The sequence below is a fragment of the Podarcis bocagei genome (assembly GCF_964188305.1).
Source record: "Podarcis bocagei genome assembly, chromosome: 2".
Taxonomy (NCBI): Eukaryota; Metazoa; Chordata; class Lepidosauria; order Squamata; family Lacertidae; genus Podarcis; species Podarcis bocagei.
The window spans coordinates 31,681,966-31,699,795 of record NC_138126.1 but is presented as its reverse complement, the minus strand read 5'-3'; the positions used below and the strand labels follow the sequence as shown (position 1 = coordinate 31,699,795).

Here is a 17,830-nt window from a genome sequence, read left to right as displayed (position 1 = left end):
TCACTTCTTTCAATGTAAGTGAATGGCTGTGTGGGCAGCACCAGAGGGGGGGCGGGGGACAAGTGCCCCCTTTAAAACACAAGGTGCTTGCCCTCCCACTTGCCCCTCCATTGCTGGACTATGTCATTAACATATACTATCATTTTTCTAGAAATATGCTTTGCTCCTTCTGCATGTGATTTTTCTTTTCTTGTGCCATCACTAAATGGCTGCCATTCATTCCCAAAGGGGGGAAAAAATCAAGTGCTACACTTGGATATATATATGGATATATATGGCTGGACCATAGAGAAGGCTGATCGCCAAAGAATTGATGCTTTTGAATTATGGTGTTGGAGGAGACTCTTGAGAGTCCCATGGACTGCAAGAAGATCAAACATATCTATTCTTAAGAAAATCAGCCCTGAGTGCTCACTGGAAGGACAGATCGTGAAGCTGAGGCTCCAATACTTTGGCCACCTCATGAGAAGAGAAGACTCCCTGGAAAAGACCCTGATGTTGGGAAAGATGGAGGGCACAAGGAGAAGGGGACGACAGAGGACGAGATGGTTGGACAGTGTTCTCGAAGCTACCAGCATGAGTTTGACCAAACTGCGGGAAGCAGTGGAAGACAGGAGTGCCTGGCGTGCTCTGGTCCATGGGGTCACGAAGAGTCGGACGCGACTAAACAACTAAACAACAACAACAACACTTGGATATAACATTGGGAGGCCTGGCCCTTCATGTACTAGATGGGCTGTTGGCGTGATCCAGTTGGATCTTTTTATGTTCATTTTGCCTGTGATATAATAAAAATCCAGACATTTTGTCAGGGGGAAATGCATTAAAACCTAACTCCTTATAGCACACAGCCCTTCTAGAGTCTGCCTTGTGTCATCCACATAATATAATCAAGCAACCAGAATTCTGCTAGGTGATACAAGCCACTGCACTTCTCAAGAAATCTGTGTGCTATCTATGGTGAACAAGTAGATGCATGTGTTTAAAACAGTTTATGTGAAGTACTCTGAAAATGAAAAAGCAGGTTGCTAAGTGCAAGCAATCCAAAAAAGGAAACGAGTTGGGGGGGGGGAGAGAATAATGATCAGTTTAAGGAATATCACGAGTCATTTCCAGTTGTAAGGTGCATCATCTTTAAAGATGTGCTACTTTCATAAAAACTAATTTGCAACTGGCTTCTATCAGGTGTAATTCGTAAAATACACCTGTTGAATTGACTATCATGGGTCTAAGGCATCATATCTATGATTAAAATTTAACAACATTGGTAACAGTATGGAAAATACTTTCATAATTTATTAGAACATGCAAGTACAAGATGCCGTATGTGCTAATGCAGTATTAGGTGTCATTTAAAAGCAACGCGTAAGTTATTCATTTGATTTTTGTTTGTTTGTTTCTTCGCATTTGCTCTCCCCCCCCCCCCGAAGTTCTTTTATTTAACTTGAATCAAAGTTGATGATGTAAGGTTATTAGGAGAAACTGCTATTGTAATTGATATTAATCATCTCTTTTTTATTGTAATGAAGTAGGAAATTAGAAACTAATCAGTGACAATCTGCATGAATAATCAGCACCAGCTCTTTGGCTGCTTTCAATGTGAGATTGCAATTTTGGCAATAGCTGGGGCAGCCATAACCCCCCTTTTTTTCTTTTCCTTTTTACAAATTCCTTCTCTGTGCCATGAAACCATTTGTTCACAACACCAAAAACCTTGATTCTATAGACTACTTCAATCACTGATTTGTACTGTAATAACTATCTGAAGAAACAATGTGGGGTTTCACCCAAGTAAGTTGTACTCAGTATAGACTCACAGAAATCCATGGAGTTGAATTAGTCATTATTAATTCTGATGGGTCTACTCTAAGTATGATACAACCCACAATCTGCGAACGTGATTTTTATATGTTCAGTCTCAATGTTGGGACTTCTTAGTGGAGAACAATTCTAATCCACAAAACCCATCCTACCGCTTTTTCCCCAATTGCAGGAAGTGAATGGTTAAATTCTTGGATGCCTAAGTTCAAATGAATTATCAGCATGGATGGATGAAAAGAGCCTCTACACAGCTGTACCATAAATGCTGGGAGGAAAACAGCTGATATAGCAAGCATCAAAGACTTGTAAAGCAAATGACCCTTCACTAGGCAAAGGCAAAGTGGTCCTAGCTGAAGCCCAAAAGCTGTACGCAAAGAAAATAAAGACCCCAATGACCAAATTAACAAGCTTGCACATTTTTCAATCCTTAGAGAAGCAGAACGTAGATGCTGGCACTGAGTCTGTCAACTTGCAAAACTTTCAGGAACTGGAGCAAGGCCTCTTATGGCTAGTTTCTACTATCGACTTTTACAGGGAAACAGCACCATATTATGACATTCCCCTGGAATTCTTTCCTGGTTATGTTAGTTATAACACTACATACAGTATAAGGTTTCTGTTTGCATTAGCAGCCCAATGGACAAAATTTAGATAAAATTTCATTGGACAACATTGGGTCTGGCGTGCTAGGGATCAGTTATGCCAAAGTGTACCTCAAAATGGCTTGAATTTCTTTATTTTTGTGATGGCCAGTGGTTTTAAGCAAAAAGATTTGACTGACTGACAAGATGGATTTTTAAAAAATGACCCCCTTCAACTAAATGTAAACACAGCAGCAGCAAATTCAGCTTCGCACAGCCTTGGGATTTACCTGCCATCCACCTATCTGATGAGACTTTCCTGTAACAATTCCTCATATAAAAATCACATTTCAAATCATTTTTATATTAAAGAGAAAAGGGAAATGCCTTGTTAGTTGTTAAGGAACACATTCCACATGGTGTTTCTCTTTCCACGCAACAAAACATGTCTTAAAGAAATAGAAGATTACAGGGGGAGGGGGGAATGGTTCCCTTTTAGCTATTTGTTCCAGACACTGACAAGTGAAACATAAAAATAACAGAATACGAGACCAGGGAGAAGAGTTGGTGGAAGAAGATTGGAAAAAATTTAAAGTATATTTACAAAAACATTGCAAAATCAATGAATGTTAGAAGGATGCTGGAATGAAGCTATATGGTTTTAGCAGAAATGTAATAAAGAATTAAGTAAAAGCTGATTGATAATGGGCTAAAATGAAAAAAATTAAGGTTAGACCGTTAAGATAAATTATAGAACAAAAATTGAGAAAGATGGAAAGAATCTGCTGAAATAGTGAATTGAACTAGAATACAAAAAAGGGAGGTGTGAGGAGGTCGATGAAACAAGTAAATGAAAGGTAAAGATATGGAATATTGGATGTGTTTTAGTGTTTTTGGTTTTTTTGCTGTATTGTTGTATTGTTTTTTATGTCTCTCTTTTTATCTATTGTAATGTATGTTCTGTTAAATTTCTTACTGTTTTCATAGAATCATAGAATCATAGAGTTGGAATAGACCACAAGGGCCATCGAGTCCAACCCCCTGCCAAGCAGGAAACACCATCAGAGCACTCCTGACATATGGTTGTCAAGCCTCTGCTTAAATACCTCCAAAGTAGGAGACTCCACCACACTCCTTGGCAGCAAATTCCACTGTCGAACAGCTCTTACTGTCAGGAGGTTCTTCCTCTTCTCTTTTTTCTGTAATCTTTAAACTTCTAATAAATATCATTTAAACAACAACAACACATTGTGTTAAAACCAGAAGTGCAACCACTGATTTCAGCTATCCAAAGTCCATGGCTGTACCTCTCTTGTACCACCTGGGGCTGTTTTACATAAACCTTACATCATGGAAGAATTCCAGTGAATCTGCAAAGGAAATGATTTCATGTGCTTATTCTCTTTATCAAAGCAATTTCCTAGACCTTATAAGCGACAAACTTTTCCAGTGTTCAGCTTTCACTATCTAACGGGATTCTCTGTCCCTCTTTTATGCCCACCTCATCCAACCGCCTACCATACTTTTCCTTCTGCTACCACTCCTTTTCAAAAATAAATGTCTCTCACACACAAACCCCCAAACCATATTCCTGGTTCAAATAAAGACCACCAATTTGCAACAGCCTTGTAGTTACATTAGTAATTAGTTTTCAGTTACATGAATTAAGGATGTTTCTACCCAATTTCTGGAGGAGAATTCTCAGTGGAGGTGAGAACTGTGACAAATGATGGCTGAGGGAAATGACAGCTGAGAGGGAGAGACACAAAAAATTGGAAGCGGGGATGGGAGAGAGAGAGAAATTAATCTCTTACTCATTCCTGGAATAAAACTGAGACAATCCATGAGAAACACCTGGAGAGGAACCCTCAAAACTCAAACCCAGTAGCTTGCAGGCCTTGCCTGCTTACGCACATGGAAAAAGTCAGTCTGTAGAAGAGGTTAGGGGCTGGAGGAGAATATCTAAGCCCCACCACTACTTAAATCCTTGACTTTCAGTCTTTCCATTTTATTTTGAAGGCAGAATCTTATTTCTTTCAGTCTTCTTTCTCTTTTCACTCTTTCCTTGCATACCATGTGCTGTGTGTGTGTGTGTGTGTGTGTGTTCGTTCACACACACAAAATATACAGGCACCACTCTAAAGGTATTTTCTAAATTCTGTCCCCTTCCCCCACCCCCACCACTCCACAGTGAGATGGAAATGAAGTTGACTGCCAAGCATAGCAGGTGTGAGATGAATTTGTTCCAACACTGAAAAGAATTCTAACAGGATGACGTCACTCCAGAATGTTCCCTCTACTTGCACAGTTTTTCCCCTAGCTGCCCACCTGGCTATTACTTTGTAGACAATGCATTGTGGTAATTGTGGTACTTTGCCATTAAAAGAAAGAGAGAGAATGAACCGAAGCAAGTTCTAAGCATATTACTGAAACTTTGTTCTGGAGCAGGGTCAGCGAAGCAATTTGTTCTGAACTCTGTCCAAAACTTGTTAAAGAACTTATTCCTTCAACAAATCAAAATCAAACAGCAGCTTTCTCATTTTCGAAGGAATTGTGAGGGAACCAATAAAAGGTTAACGGTTTCAAAAATTGCTTGGGCAAATTATTGGGAGCCTTACTGAAGCCAGCTCCCAGGCACGATTACTTTAAACATTAATTAATTTGTCACCTTTCTACAATATATCTGTACTCAAGGTGACGTAAAACAAATGGCTTTAAACACAGGTTAAGTATAAGTTGCAGGCTGAGTACAGCCTAAGTATGACCAAATATGAACAACAGTATTCATCCTACCCGCAAAGCAGATAAGGGCATTATCAGAACTTATCTCCATACATGTGTAGATTCTAGAAGGGGACATTATACCTAGTATGGTACTTTTTTCTACGCTCAGGACACATGCAACACACCACTTGTGCAGTGCCCTGCCTAGCTAAGCATAGATGTAAACACAGATGAGACTAGAGATGTAAATATGGGGAGTTATAATTGCAGCTGACACGCTGTAATATGATTACCTCAGATGGTATACTGCTGGGAATAACAGTAAGAACAAAGACAGAACAGAGAGGAGATCCAGCCACTGGAAGTTAGCAGCAGAAAAACAGCACGTCAGTTATAACTCATTGTAGATCTTGTAATGCTTGTGGGGGGGCGTAAATTTTTGGCCAAAATCACCCAAATTAAAATACTGGAAATTTCTGGGGTGCAAGGGAAACAAAACAAAAAACAGGTCCCTGAATGTCGCTGTTAATAACGCTCCAACACTTAGAGAAATCTTCCCTCCATGTTCACCACCTGTGACCAGGGAAGCAAAAATTAGGGCCGTTTAGGATCAGCCAAGAAAGAAAGAAAGATCCAAACAAGTTTTAACCACTAGTGCAGTGTTTCTCAAACTTGGGTCCCCAGCTGTTGTTGGGCTACAACTCCCATCATCCCTGACCACTGGTGCTGCTAGCTAGGCATGATGGGAGTTGTAGCCCACAAAATCGTTTGGGACACACATTTGAGAAATACACTGGCATACACTAGTGTTGTAAAATTCTTAACCCCAATCCACAAAATGCTCCAAGTCCCACTGAAATCAACCAGAGCAGCTGAAACAAACTGAAGTCCGAGAATTGGTTCTCCCAACCAACAGGCTATCACTTTCGAAGCAAGCCATTATTCTTCCTACTCAAGTTACCCTGCCTTTACAAAAACACAGTATCGCCTTAAAACTTTGGGGAACCTTCTTACTCGAGTGTGCACATCGCAGCAGCACAGAGAAAACCCTTAAAGATCAGTGACCCACTCAATTTTCTGCCATCAGGAGGGGCTTAATCCTTTTCAAATTTTCAGCCCAAATCCACCATTAAATGAAGAGCACAACTTTCATGAGGTAACACTTAAAGAAGATTCAAGAAAGCAAGAGCCAGTATGGTGTTAAGACTTGAAAGACCTACATTGGCTCCCAGTATGTTTCCAAGCACAATTCAAAGTGTTGGTGCTGACCTTTAAACCCCCAAACTGCCTTGGTCCAGTATATCTGAAGGAGCGTCTCCATCCCCATCGTTCTACCCGGACATTGAGGTCCAGCACTGAGGGCCTTCTAGCGGTTCCCTCACTGCGAGAAGCCAAGTTACAGGGAACCAGGTGGAGGGCCTTCTCGGTAGTGGCACCCGCCCTGTGGAACGCCCTCCCACCAGATGTCAAAGACAACAACTACCGGACCCCCTACCAGCACCCGGTTGGCCACTGTGAGAACAGGATGCTGGGATAGATGGACCATTGGCTTGGCCCAACAGGCTATTATTATGTTCTCATGCATTCTCTGCATCCAGCAAACATGCTTAGAAGATGAGAATAGGGATTATGACTGAGGAAAACTGGGATCACATCCTTTTTCAACCATGAAGCTCACTGGGTGACTCTATCTCAAGTCTTACCCACCTCACTGTAGGAAGAAAGAAGGAAGCATGAGCTCCTTGGAGAAGGGGGTGGGTGGAAATAAAGATTAAGAAATAATATTTTGAATTTACCATCTGGCCTTTTAAACTAACGAATTGGGGGAAACATATAACACAGTACAAAGACATATGCCTTGCATACTAATCCAAGAGTAAAAAGCTTCTTAATTAAAATAAAAAATAAAATATCCACAAGCACTCCTTGAAATCACAAAAACATGAATAATTTCATTAATATGGTTCAAAGCTGTGACATAAAATTAGCTCTAAGACTAAAAACAAAACTTTGCAAAACGTGTTTGAAGTATTTTGAGCCAGGCATTAAAACCCATCAGTTATTTACAGATGAAAGAAGCTCCAAGTGTCCTGGAACAATCAGAGTGAGAAATGCCAAAATCTGATTTCATCCATGTCCACATGTTCCTTTGAACTTGTAATTCAGAGAATTGGTCAGTGTATTGAACTAATTATCATGCTTAACGCTTGCCAATTTTGATGGCTGTGATCCTTTCTTGGTAAGAAGGGGATGAAGGGGAAAGGGGGGGAAAGGCAGGAAAAGGTGTAGTCATCTGTGAGGGGGATTTGGGAATAGTACACGTGCAAGGATATTATCGCATATACAAACATACAAAAACACATATAATTATACTGATGGAGTGCCAGAATGAAGTCATTTTTGTGCAGGTTATGCAACATTAACAGTACTCTTCCCATTAATTCTTGTAGAAGACATTGCCTTTCGCAGAATGCAAATTTTAAATCAATCTCTTTAAGCAATAACATTGCAGTTAAGGAAGGTCCAGCCGCTCTCACAGTACAGATTTAGACCTTGTACTCAACAATGATACTTGAAACCATACTACTATTATTCAAGCAGAGATACATTGAAATAAGATACGTTGAAATGGGGGTGTAATTAATGTTAATGAAATAATAATAATAATAATAATAATAATAATAATAATAATAATAATAATAATTTATTTAAACCCCACCTAACTGACTGGGTTTTCCCAGCCACTCTGGGCTGCTTCCAACAAAATATTAAAAATACAATATAACATCAAACATTAAAAACTTGCCTAAACAGGGTTACCTTCAGATGTCTTCTAAAAGTCTGGTAGTTGTTTATTTCCTTGACATCTGATGGGAGGGCTTCCACAGGGCGGGTGCCACTACCGAGAAGGCCCTCTGCCTGGTTCCCTGTAACTTCACTTCTCGCAGTGAGGGAACCGCCAGAAGGCCCTTGGTGCTGAACTGTTTTAGACAGTCTACTTTCGTGTCTGAAAGTGCCCTAGAATCCAATTACTTTCATTGCTTGGTCAAATCCTATAGAGTTATGCTAGCAAGCACAAAGGAGTGAGGAAATTTTGGAACATTATGAAGTGACTGTCTAAAACAGTTGATCTATTGAAGCTTTCCAATATCCCCGGCAGGTAGCCAATCTTGTATTTAACAGCTCACTTGGTAGCTATAGGTGACTAAGAATTCCTTGCAGACAAGCAAGCACACCGGTTGAGGAAAGATTAGGCCGCCTTATCCCTTCTCTACTAGCCCACTTCAGTTTCATGCAAGCCACAAGGAAGGAAAGACTTTCTATAACCATGGTGGAAAACCTGCAGGCTGGTAGAAGACTGGGAGATTGCTTCATACACTTCCATCTTTCTGTGTAATATAAAAACTGTTTGTTTTTAGTGGCCTGCTAAGACGCAAGAAGCAGGCATTTCCATGCTGGTCACAGGGGAGGGGGCTTCCCCTTGTCCTCAGTGGGCATGGTAACTTCTGTGGACTTAGTAAGTCTCTCATGAGTCGTCACTTGTAGTCTTTAACTATCTCCACAGATTAATGCACCAGCTAGATGAGGCTATTCTGTCTAGATCAGCCTTTTTCAACTATGGGTCCCCATATACCAGCCTTAAATATCCTTTAAAGATGACTGGCAAGTGTAAATTTGGGGGGGGGGGTTAAGGGTGCTTGAAATTAATTTTCAGTTGAAAATAGGCAGGTGTTAAGATTACTTTTGAGGAGAACTGGCCAGACTACTTGAGTAACATATGCAATTGGTTTCACACAAATTAGCAGCTTCTGAAACACCACCACTTTCAAAACATACTTTTAAAAAGTCACCTAAAAGATTTTTTTTTTATCAGTATTTAGCAATTAATTGGCTTCATAATGTTCACAAAACCTACCCAAGGTTGCACCGGGGATGGGGGCGGGGTGACCAGTTTCAAGGGAATTGCTGCTCATTGAATTTTTTTTTAGTGATTATTCCGAAAGACAACCTCAATTGCTCTACAGCTTCAACTACAGCTGGAGACAACTGAAAATCCACTTTACGGGAGGGGGCGAAGCTCACAAGGTTTTATGGTTGCCATATTTCAAACAGTGAAAATCCGGACAAAACAGCTATTGAGCTTTTTTTTAAAAAACAGACTTAAGATAAAATCATTTTTCAGCAGACTAAAGGTGGCCCTCGCTATCAAATTCATAGCCACCAAAGGCTATGACAAACCTTTTGTTTCTGAAGCATCCCAATTTGTTTTGTTTTTTTTAGATCATCTGATTTGGGATTACTATCTAAATGGTATTTCAAAAGTGAGGCAAGAACTAAAGATTTGGAAGACTCTTTTACCCGCTTCCCATGAAAATTCAGCTGTTTGAGAACCAAGCTGATAAAACATAGTAATCCACATCTTGCTTGGTTTCTTTATTTCTAAAGCCCTCAGTCAAGCAAATCACAGTGAGTGGCTTGGGTTTAATATGGAGTTCTCTTCTACGAAAAGTAAAGCAAAGGATAAAGTAGCTTGAACAGGTTTCTCCAATGTAAAGATAAAGACCTCGTGTGGTTTAAACACCTCCAAACAATGCAGACATCAGGCACCCTCTAGAGTATTGTTAAGGAATTGTCACTCAACCCTACTTCGTTTTCTTCTTGTTGTTTTTAGTGCAATGAGACCCCATGACTGAAAAGCCTTCAAATTGGCTTTACAATTAAAAATACAAAATTGTTGCCTTTAGCAAACAGAGCTAAATTTTCTACGTTGAATAAACCTCCACCTTCAAAAAGAACTAGTCCAAGCAAATTATTTAGGCACACTACAGATTGAATACAGAATTCACGGCTTGGCTTAAAAGTCGAGGCAGTGGGCATTTTACAAAGGAGGCATCAATATATGGAAGAGCACATACAGTCATACCTCGAGTTGCATTTGCTTCATGTTGCATTTTTTCAGGTTATGAACGCGGCAAACTCAGAAGTGTTTACTTCCGGGTTCGCTGCTTCGTGCATGTGCAGGAGCGATCTCTCACGTCACGCGTACAAGCGGCCACAAGCGGCGCTCTACTTATGGACTTTTCAGGGTGCGAACGGCACCCCGGAACGGATTGCGGCCGTAAGTAGAGGTACCACTGTACTTAGCTCATCAAATGGTTCCCAAATCTCCAGTTGAAATATCTCATTAAACAGAGCTAGGAACGAGGAGTAGTAGACTCTATTGGGGTCATACCTTTTCCTTTTCCTGGTCAGCGATAATGGCAACAGCTGTTCCAGTGTAGCCAAAGGTTCTTCTAGATTGCTTCTAAACTAGAGACTGAAACCCAGATGAATCTTTCTTCAGGCTCTGGTTTAGAAGCAAAACTGCAGTCACAGCTGTTCAGACATCATTATATTAAATACAGTGGTGCCTCGCAAGACGAAATTAATCCGTTCCGTGAGTCTCTTCGTCTAGCGGTTTTTTCGTCTTGCGAAGCAACCCTATTAGCGGCTTAGCGGATTAGGGCTATTAGCGGTTTAGCGGCTATTAAAGGATTAGCGGATTAGCGGCTAAAAGGCTATTAGCGGCTTAGAAAAAAGGGGGGAGCGGGGAAAAATCGGAACACTTGCAAGACGTTTTCGTCTTGCAAAGCAAGCCCATAGGGAAAATCGTCTTGCGAAGCAGCTCAAAAACGGAAAACCCTTTCCTCTAGCGGGTTTTCCGTCTTGCGAGGCATTCGTCTTGCGGGGCACCACTGTAGTTATTTCTAACCTGGAAAGGAAGTCAATTCACACAGGGAGGAGGAGGAGGGAGGGAGCAGTTTGTGTCCCAGTTGAGACACAACAATACCTATTTAAGGGAAGCTTCTGACAGAGTATTTAGATTCCAAATCTGCCTCTTCAATCCACCCATCACCTCCACATTCCTCTCTCAGTGTTGTGATAGCCGTCTAAATTCCTTGGAAACCCAAAAAAATGTTGGTTGCTTGACAAAGAGTCTAAGGTCCCGATCCTTGGTGCATGGAGCAAGTGAGTATGCCTGCAGAGATAACTTAAATCTGAACGGAAGGAAGAAAATGGGAAGCTTTCCACCAACTTAAATCAAGAGCAAACATTGCTCCATGAAAGAAAATTCCTTTTTAAATCCCATGTACTAAGAACTCCTTGTGAACATAAAAAAGATGGTGTCACACGGCTGATCTTACTGAAAACGAAAACTTTGCCTCTCGGCACAGGAGGGAAAATGTTTTGCACCAGAGGTAGAGAATCTGTGGTTGGACTACAACTCCTGTCAGCCCTGACCACATGCTATGCTGGCTGGGACTGATGGGAACTGTAGTCCAACAACATCCAAAGGCCACAAACCGTCCTCCCCATTTCATGCAGTTATTTAAATTGTGGCACAATTCATGGGTGACATCAACATCATGTTAGCCTTTTGAAAAACGGAAATCAAGTTTCGGTGGTTCCAGTGTTTTTTCAGGTCAGTCATGTTCTTATAGGCACTTGTAACCCTATGAGGGGCTAAATTTGCAGTGACGAAATCTACCATACTATACAGTGATACCTCGGGTTAAGAACTTAATTCGTTCTGGAGGTCCGTTCTTAACCTGAAACTGTTCTTAACCTGAGGTACCACATTAGCTAATGGGGCTTCCCACTGCCACCACACAATTTCTGTTCTCATCCTGAAGCAAAGTTCTTAACCAAAGGTACTATTTCTGGGTCAGCGGAGACTGTAACCTGAAGCATCTGTAACCCAAAGCACCACTGTATTAAAAGCTGCTTTTCCAAAGTTTTCATGTTTGAAGCTAATGTTATGTATGAAATAGAGCATGTGACTCTGAATCCTAGCGTTGTGGGTTTGAGCCCCAAGTTGGGGTTGGACTAGATGACCCTAGTGCTCCCTTCCAGCTCTACAATTCTACGATTCCACAAAATGAGCCCAAAGCCAAAGTGGCACTGCACTGTTTGCCTTCGGGTCTTTGCACACATGCAACTCATACAAAACAGCCAAAAGATTGAATGGAGTGGCGGCCCAGCAAACCTATGTTGCCGTTTCTTTCTTTGGTTGTGTAGGGGGACAAGTTTAGGGGCCCAGCAGTTGCAGAGAAAGTCCTGATACAGGTAACCTGTTCAATATGGAGAGGCATATTTAAAGTGCAACATGAGCCCAGTTCTCGTTTCATGGCCCATCTGCGTATGCTTACTATAGAATTCCACCGCACGTGTTGATCACAGCAGTTGCAAACACTGCATCTGAAAGATATTAAGTTGTAATAATCCTCCAGTGTTTCCTATTTGGTTCGGCCCTTGAGTAGCAGATGAATAAAAATCAAAGCCAGCTATCATAGCTCACATCACTTTAGGAAAAGATTTTTCTTCCAAGGATTGTACCTGCTCTTCTGTCACTCCGGAACAGGCATAGGCAAACTCAGGCCCCCCCCCAAGATGTTTTGGGACTACAATTCCCATCACCCTTGACCACTGGTCCTGTTAGCTAGGGATGATGGGAGTTGTAGTCCCAAAACATCCAGAGGGCCGAGTTTGCCTATGCCTGCTCCAGAACCACAGACCCAAAGGAAAGCGGATTGTTTTTGTCTGGTGTCTTCCCTTCTCGGTCATACTTAAATTCCAATTAACAAAAAAACCTTCCGGATTAACGTGTTGTGCTAAGGTCACCAACATTTTTAGGCCTGTGGGTGCATTTCGACTTTGATGCAAGTGCTGTGGACACCGCCTTTTGGTTCCTTCCCTCCCACCTTACCAGATCACACGCCCCCACCCAACCCCCCGGGACACAGAAAGAGAAAGTGCATGTTGACACACATACTTTGGTTTTCCAAACAACCCAGTCAGAACCAATTGAATGAATATGAGCTTGGAAAAGCACAGAGAGTTGAAAGAGGAAATGGGGGAAAGAATCACTCTTCCAACTTCTGCAGCTTTACATACTTCCGGGGGGGGGGGGTACAGACAGTAACCACCCTCACCATTTCGTGACCAAGGGGACAGTGAGTGGGTGGGGGCATGTGGAGCATTTGACCCAGGGGCAAAGTTAGACCTGGTATGAGGTGGGGGTGGGAAAACAGCTCAGTAAGCCCGCAATACATTTTAGTCTTTTCACTGCATTTCTGAAAAAAAATTAAATCTTCTAAGTCACGTTGAGGGATCCTGAGAAGGCTTATTGCAGATTCGCAGCAATGAAGAAAGCAATTTAAATAATGCAAGATGTGTTAGCGTTAATTGCATTATTACTATGCAGAATAAATCATTACACCTAAACCACGGTGAAAGCTGCAGTTGCGTAAAGGGCTAGTTTCAATGCTAAGTTTTCATTCATTATAATGTCCATTTCAGACATCTGTTAAAAGAATGTTAGCTTCAGAGGAAAAAAGAAAAGTCTAAGGAGAATTTAGGATCGGAGAGGGCTTCCCTCCTTTACCGCCCCCTTTTTCCCATGAACTAAATGTAATGGAATTTTAACAGATGTTCTCCTTGGTCATAGTTAATAAAATGAATTCTCCAGAAATGGAAAAGCCTGGCTCAGCTTACCAGGATAAACTTTCAGCAGAGGAGCTATAGATGTCATCACCAAACTGCAAGATCATGAATGCAGAATTCCCTGTACAATTGGCTTTATCAGTATGCTCACACTTTGCACAAGATCTACCCCACACATCGATTTGCTTTCGCAGTCCTGCAAATTCAGGCAAAGCTGTGTCAAAATCCTTCACTTCTGTTGTATGCAGTTGGGTTCCCAATGCCTACAGCACCATCATAAAGCACCCATTCTTCCCGATCTCCATTAACTAAACTTCATTTCTGCACTGCTACATTTGCATAGGATTGGTTAAGCAGCGGCCAAAAGACCATATTTTAGGACGCTTAGGTGTAAATTTCTCACCTTGTCATCTTCCAGGTTTTAATCTTGCTGCTACAGAAACCTGGAGAAAATGTTATCGGCAGGCTCAGAGACATAAAAATAGATAAATAAATTGAATTACATGCAATGGGAGCTGTATATGTGCTGCCAAAGACAGCATCACCACGTTCCCTCTCCCGGTTTTGGTAACACCAACAAAATTGCACCACGTAGCTCAAGGTCAACCTTGTGGCAAGGTCTCCGCCTCCACGACACTTCACTGGCTGCCATTGGCTGGGCTGCAGTGACATCATGCTGGATTTTGTTTCTCCTCAGATAAACAGGGACAGGAAAAAGAGGAGAAGTGTGTGGTTCCTGCCACATCTAGTTATGAAACTAGTGCACAAAAAGAACAGTGAAGTATCTAACAGTTCACAGCATGTCTCCCATCCAGTGCAAAAATCCCTGGGCAACGTGTGTGTGTGTGTGTGTGTGTGTGTGTGTGTGTATAATTGTGTGCACACAACTGTTTTCCTTCCCTGGTAAAAGAGTGCCATTTTGACACACAAAACTGGAGTTAAATTTAAGAGAAGCTGGTCATTCACAATTTGTTTCAATCTGAAGTGAAGGTGAATCTCATTCAACCATAATTTGTTATTCATTCTATTAAGGTAGATGTTCAAGCTGTGGGGTGAGGGGAGCAATATTTCGACTGAAAATGGCTCTGAAGGACCTTTTGTGAATTTACATAATGGAAAGGGCCCCAACAAAGTGTTGCCATTTTGAGCCCCCAAGAGTTTTTCTTGGCAGGGTCACATACGTAACTGTGCTAAGAGACCCAACCAGAAATTAATTACCAACCTGACACATATCAAAAAACATATTTTTTTTGAGAGAGAGAATAACATCCAGTAGCAGCCGTGCGTTTTATCTATCAGTTAGTATGCCAAATAATAATAATAATAATAAATCAGTATTCTTTGGCAGTTGCATTTTATTCATTTATTCAGAACCCCTCAGAGAAATCAAAAAGCCTTGTTGCCCTTTTTCTTTTCCTTGCCTGAAACCAGATGAAATCGCAACAAGTAACATGTGCTTAGTGAGGCAGAAAATAAGTACAGGATGAAGATATAGTGGGGGTTACGTTTGAGAAAAGCAGGTGTCACCTCTTCAAACAAATAACTCTTCCCCTCCCCCCCTCCGGCACACAGAGAGGTACGAGAACAAAGAAATCCTCATCACCATTCCCCACTACCTAGAGCTAGACTAACTGTGGGATTTCTTATTGTTATGTGATAGTATTTACACAGGACATGGAGCTCCTGTTGTTTTGTTTGAAACCTGAGGTGGTCTGTATGTGCACAGAAGAAAGCATTTAAAGCAGGGGTAGCCCCTGTGGAGCCCTCCCAAATGTTGTTGGACTACAATTCCCATAATCCCCAGTCAATGTGACCATTGGGCTCAGGGAAGGGGTAGGTTGTAGCCCAGCAATTTCTGGTGGGCACCATGTTGCCTACCCTTGCTTTAAAGGAATAAATAAACTTTGGAAGGAATGCTAGCAAACTGGCACTTCAGACAACAGTATAAACTGTGTGCTGGTTGAAGAATCGGGAGCTTGCTCAAGTTGTTGTTATTCCATTTTATTTTTCATTAATGCAGTATTAAGGCCCCATTCTTCAAAACAAAATGGAGGGAGAAAAAGAAGGGATAGGGAAGAAACAACTTTTGAGATTAGGGGAAGCGTAGCTCAATTGTTAGAGCGTGAAACTCTTAATCCCGGGATCATGGGTATGAGTCCCACATTGGACAAAAAGAAGAAGAAGAAGAAGAAGAGTTTGGATTTGATATCTCGCTTTATCACTACCCGAAGGAGTCTCAAAGCGGCTAACATTCTCCTTTCCCTTCCTCCCCCACAACAAACACTCTGTGAGGTGAGTGAGGCTGAGAGACTTCAGAGAAGTGTGACTAGCCCAAGGTCACCCAGCAGCTGCATGTGGAGGAGCGAGGAAGCGAACCCGGTTCACCAGATTACGAGTCCACCGCTCTTAACCACTACACCACACTGGCGCTGCAAGGGGTTGGACTAGATCAGCCTCATAGTCCCTTCCAACTCTATAATTCTATTATACTGATGGCATGCTCCTTCTCTTCTTCCAGATTGCCAACCTGCTGCCTGAATCTTCACGCGGTGCGTAGTTAAATTATGGCGCTCACTCCCACAGAAGCCACCCAGGTGGCTTTCAAAGGGGATTAGACAAATTCAAGGGGCAGAGGGCTACCAATTGCTACTAGCCACAATGGCTAGACTCTGCGTCCATGGCTGGAGGGGAAAAAATAATTCTGAATATCAATAGTTGGAAGCCACAGGAAGATGTTCTTGTGTTCGGTTCCTGCTTACAGATCTCGCGGACTGGATGAGCCCTTGGACTGATCCAGGAGGTTATTGCTATGTAAGGTTTTAAAATTTGTCCCAGATGCCAAGCCAACTTCTTAGAAGCACGCTGTTCTCGCATGCTCCCACGGGCCTGTGTGTTTTGTTTCTTCTTCACCTACGACGTTACGAAGCATCGCCAGCGAGTGCCTGACACGACATCAACAGAGTTTGCCCTGGAACAATGCGGCAGCTTCCAAAGTAACAAGGAGCCCAGATAAAAGGAAAATGCAGTAGATCGTCCTGGAGATTACCACAGTCCCTAACGAAGATGGGAGCCGATGTTCGTATTGTTGTTTTTAATAGTACTAAAGGGGCTCACGGCACAATGGAGGAATAGGCTATCCATGGTAGATGGTTACATTCTCCCTCGGCTGCTGGAAGCGACATTCCTCTGAATCCCAGTTTCTGGGAATCACAAGGTGGGGAGAGTGCGCTGCACTCAAATGTCCTCCTTGCAAGCTTCCCACAGGCATCTAGCTGGCCACTGTGAGAGTAGGATGCTGGACCAAATGGGCCATGGGCCTGATCCAGCACAGGCTCTCCATTTAAATCTGAACTGGCTCTTTCTCCCTATGAGATGGAAGTTTAAAGGAGGCATTGTCCGAGAGGGCCAGGTAAAGGGAAGCACGAGTGAGAACTGCTTACAAAATGTCATCGTTTCCATTTCAGTTGTATTACTACCATAACACATCTGGAGAAAAAGAAATCACTGAAGGAAATCCAAAAGACATAGATCATTTTAAAAGGGGAGGGGGGAAGCGTGTTACCTCTCTTAATACTGTGCTTTTATAACCTCGGTAGAGTCCCAGAATACCCTGCGAATAAACAAGAGAAAACTTCAGCGATCGGGAATTATGTTAGCAAAGACTGCAATTTACGGATGATTACATGGCAGGTATTACAGCTTTACTAAGCGTAATGCTCAGGCTTCCAGCAAATTGACAATATTGATTATAAACACACTATAGGTTGTCTCCCTAGCTTTACCAACATGGGAGGGCTTTATCCCCACTTTCAAAACTTGCTTAACGGCTACTAAAAAATAATCAGTCGCAGTGGTGCATCAAAAAGATAATATATTGCATTCTTAAGTTAGAAGAATGGGAAGGCATAGAAATATGTCAACACATTCTTGCCATGCATAGCTGGTATCTAGAGCCATCAGGTATTCCAAATGCACAGGAACAGAGGAAGGGAGTCTTTGAGGCTGGTGGACAGCCAAACATTTAATGAATAACCCTTAATATTTAACAGCTTTGGGTCATACCCACTCTGAAGAGCAATCAATTTTATTTGTTGTTCCAACCATCATGGTCATTTAAACCACCACCAAAAAGAAATACATGTCCTATACACGCTATACAGAATGCTATACCACGCTATACCATTAAAAAACCAATTTATGCATAGATATATTAAAACAGA

The 17,830-nt window shown here is 41.9% G+C and overlaps 1 protein-coding gene across 3 annotated transcripts in view; it reads right to left on the bottom strand.

Annotated features, from left to right (window-relative positions):
* The window catches only part of SLC25A26 (solute carrier family 25 member 26), a 124,871-nt gene that overhangs the window by 79,589 nt on the left and 27,452 nt on the right, over positions 1-17,830 (bottom strand). For 2 of the 3 annotated variants that reach the window (XM_081184351.1, XM_081184352.1), the window contains exon 5: positions 17,173-17,220. The exons of the other annotated variant lie outside the window; for it this stretch is intronic. In XM_081184351.1, the coding sequence (XP_081040477.1) occupies positions 17,173-17,220 (48 nt within the window). The remainder of the gene's footprint in view (positions 1-17,172; positions 17,221-17,830) is intronic. 3 annotated transcript variants of the gene reach the window in all.